The 2,540-nt window shown below is 50.0% G+C and overlaps 2 protein-coding genes across 2 annotated transcripts in view; both read right to left on the bottom strand.

Moving 5' to 3' along the window:
* Positions 1 to 1,498, bottom strand: part of SLC35C2 (solute carrier family 35 member C2) — a 10,573-nt gene extending 9,075 nt beyond the window's left edge. Inside the window, 5 exon segments of the mRNA XM_035896139.1 lie at positions 3 to 26; positions 361 to 444; positions 768 to 936; positions 1,114 to 1,186; positions 1,410 to 1,498. Of these exon segments, the coding sequence (XP_035752032.1) occupies positions 3 to 26; positions 361 to 444; positions 768 to 936; positions 1,114 to 1,179 (343 nt within the window). The 5' untranslated portion in view covers positions 1,180 to 1,186; positions 1,410 to 1,498.
* The window catches only part of ELMO2 (engulfment and cell motility 2), a 24,820-nt gene continuing 23,685 nt past the window's right edge, over positions 1,406 to 2,540 (bottom strand). Inside the window, exon 23 of the mRNA XM_035896141.1 lies at positions 1,406 to 1,473. Coding sequence (XP_035752034.1) covers positions 1,406 to 1,473 — 68 coding nt within the window. The remainder of the gene's footprint in view (positions 1,474 to 2,540) is intronic.

The following is a 2,540-nucleotide window of genomic DNA, read 5'->3' as shown; positions in this document are numbered from 1 at the left end:
TTTCTCTGATATGGACAAAGGCAGGCCTAGGAACAAGACAGTGAGTAGCAGAGTACCTTTCCCAACTCCCCCTCACAACAAGATGGGGGTGGGCTGCTCACATTCCAGTATCAGGAAGATGTGGAGCCAGTTCTTCATAGCCCTTAATTCCACAAATGTGGCAGGCTACTACTCCTATGCACTCTTTAACATTCTCCCAGCATAAGGTATATCTGGGTGCTCATAATTCCAGGTCTCTACTTTGTGAAGTTCATTAGCTGTTCACTTATGTAAAGGAACAATCTCAAACAAAAAACTGCTAAGCAATCTCCCCAACCACTCTATAAAGCTATCCCTACTTTCTCTAATTAACTCACGCACCCTCAAACACCGCAAAGAGTGGGAAGAGCCCCAGGAACATGAGCGGCTGCAGGTGAAACATGATATCAATGGGGTTCTGGAGCCCTGAAAGAGGAGAATCAATAAAAGACCAGGTAGCAACAAGCCAGGGAATAACATAACTCCTAGAGCCTTTATTAGTACCACTCCTAGACATAGCCTTTATTAGTACCATTCCTAGACATACACTTTATCCGAAATGCCCATGCCTGTGCTGCTGCAGAGGCCAAGCCACCTTCATTACCCATCAACAGATAACCCCTGCCCCAGGTTTCAAACACTGTCCCTTACACAAGATGTTTTGTTTCTGCAGCAAGGGCTGCCGCCTCCTTATTCCCCTCCCTGTTACCAGCACACCCCCCGCCCCCACTTCCTAACACCCTACATACCCAGTTCAGCCTTCTGCATAAGTATCTGCGTGAGGGTCCAGCGAATACCCCCAAGGAAAGAGGCACACAGCACCAGCACGAACCCCTGTGCGTTGAACTGTGTGGACTTGTAGGTGAACATGAAGAGCCCCCCAGCGATGAGCAGAACCACCAGCAGCAATGCCACCCTCTGGATGAGAGCAAACACAAAATCACTACAGACTCGTGGAGCTGAACACAGACTGACACCTCCTCTCTTTCAGACTCATCCACATAATTGCATTCTTCCTCTGCTTGTGTTTCTTGTACGTGTACTGCCTGTTTCCCTGACCGTCTCCCTCCCTGAAGCATCGTGTGGGACCCTTACCACTTCCTCCAGCTTGAAGAGCAGTGAAAAAAGCAGAATGAAGAGAATGGCAGATGATTTGGTCATCGTGTAGCTGTAAGGACCAAAATACACTGTCAGTCTCCTCCAACGTAGTCCTTCCCAGCACAGCACTACTAGGGACCAGATCACCCACTTCTGCATTGCTACCAGGAAGCTCTCCGAGACCCTGCATGCCAACCCCACCGAGCTACACACCCATGTAAGAAACCGACCCTGACAAAGCACTTTCTAAACCCCACCAGAGGGCTCCCAGGGAAGATGGTGTTTGTACTCACAGGGAGACAGTGACGTATAGGAAGCTCCAGTTACTCAGCCCAATATCCAAGGAAGTTGACAGAGCTAAAGAATCAAAGAAAAAATCCTGAAGTTAACTGTCTTCCACTACGTTAAAAAAACCCCAACCCCTGCTACTTGACCACGAACATAGAGAACAGAGCAGACCCAGGGAAAAAAAAACCAAGTTCTCCTCAGGTTAACTCTTCAGTAGCGATATAGCTCAGATATCCCTTGGCTCTTGACCTTCCTTGTCCTGTTCCCTGCAATCTCGGTTGGGCTCAGCATCGCGCTCACTGAACATACACTATGCAAAGTGCAGAAATAATCCCTGCCCTCCATAAGACTGAAAGCCATCATAGATTTGCACAAAGTCTCTTTCTGAAAGTATCAGAGCATGAGAGGCAGCGCAAGAAGCCTGAAGAAGTCAGCCTGGCAACAATCCTTAGCACGCACCCTGAACCCTGGTGCAGCTCTCGTTACCCTCTATCGTCCCTTGTACATACGCTTCCTACCGTAAGGAACGGTTTTACTAATCCAGTGGCACGCTATGCGAAAGACAGCGTTGCTACAGATGCGGAGAAAGCGTTTTTCAAGAAACTGTGGGGCATGTTAGGTAAGGCATTGCAAACCATGCCAGAGACCTCAGACCAGATGCTGCTCTGTGGGAGACAGTACGATGATGCCTGAACCAATGTAATACAGAGCCAAAGAATTTCTGAAGTAGCTGGAGTTCTGTGCTCCGACTAGGAGCTTCACTCCTTGGTCTCAGCTACAGCAGTTCTGCATGTCACGTATGATGAACTCCTGCGTCGTAATGACCAGGTTCCAACCGGAGAAAGCTCCCGAAATAATGTAAACGGACTGCTTGATACGAACGTTAAAGAGAAAAAAAAACTTGCAGAGGCAACTCATGGAGGTTCCGTACAGGATTCTTGTCGTGTGTCCCTGCGTGCCAGCGGCTCCTCCAGCAAAGCACGTTCAGCGTGGCCCCTCCGTGTCGTTTCTTGGTGCGACCAAGGAAGCCAGCGCGTCTACAGCGAAAGCTAACGCTCTGAGGAACGCCTGCACCCACCCGCGCCCGGCCAGGAGGCGCCCGGGACGCCCGCGGAAGCGATGCCTGCCCCCGGGGA

Source organism: Egretta garzetta, unplaced genomic scaffold, assembly GCF_000687185.1.
Source record: "Egretta garzetta isolate BGI_Z169 unplaced genomic scaffold, ASM68718v1 scaffold356, whole genome shotgun sequence".
Taxonomy (NCBI): domain Eukaryota; kingdom Metazoa; phylum Chordata; class Aves; order Pelecaniformes; family Ardeidae; genus Egretta; species Egretta garzetta.
The sequence above is the reverse complement of the archived record's forward strand: the minus strand, read 5'-3'. Positions and strand labels throughout refer to the sequence as shown.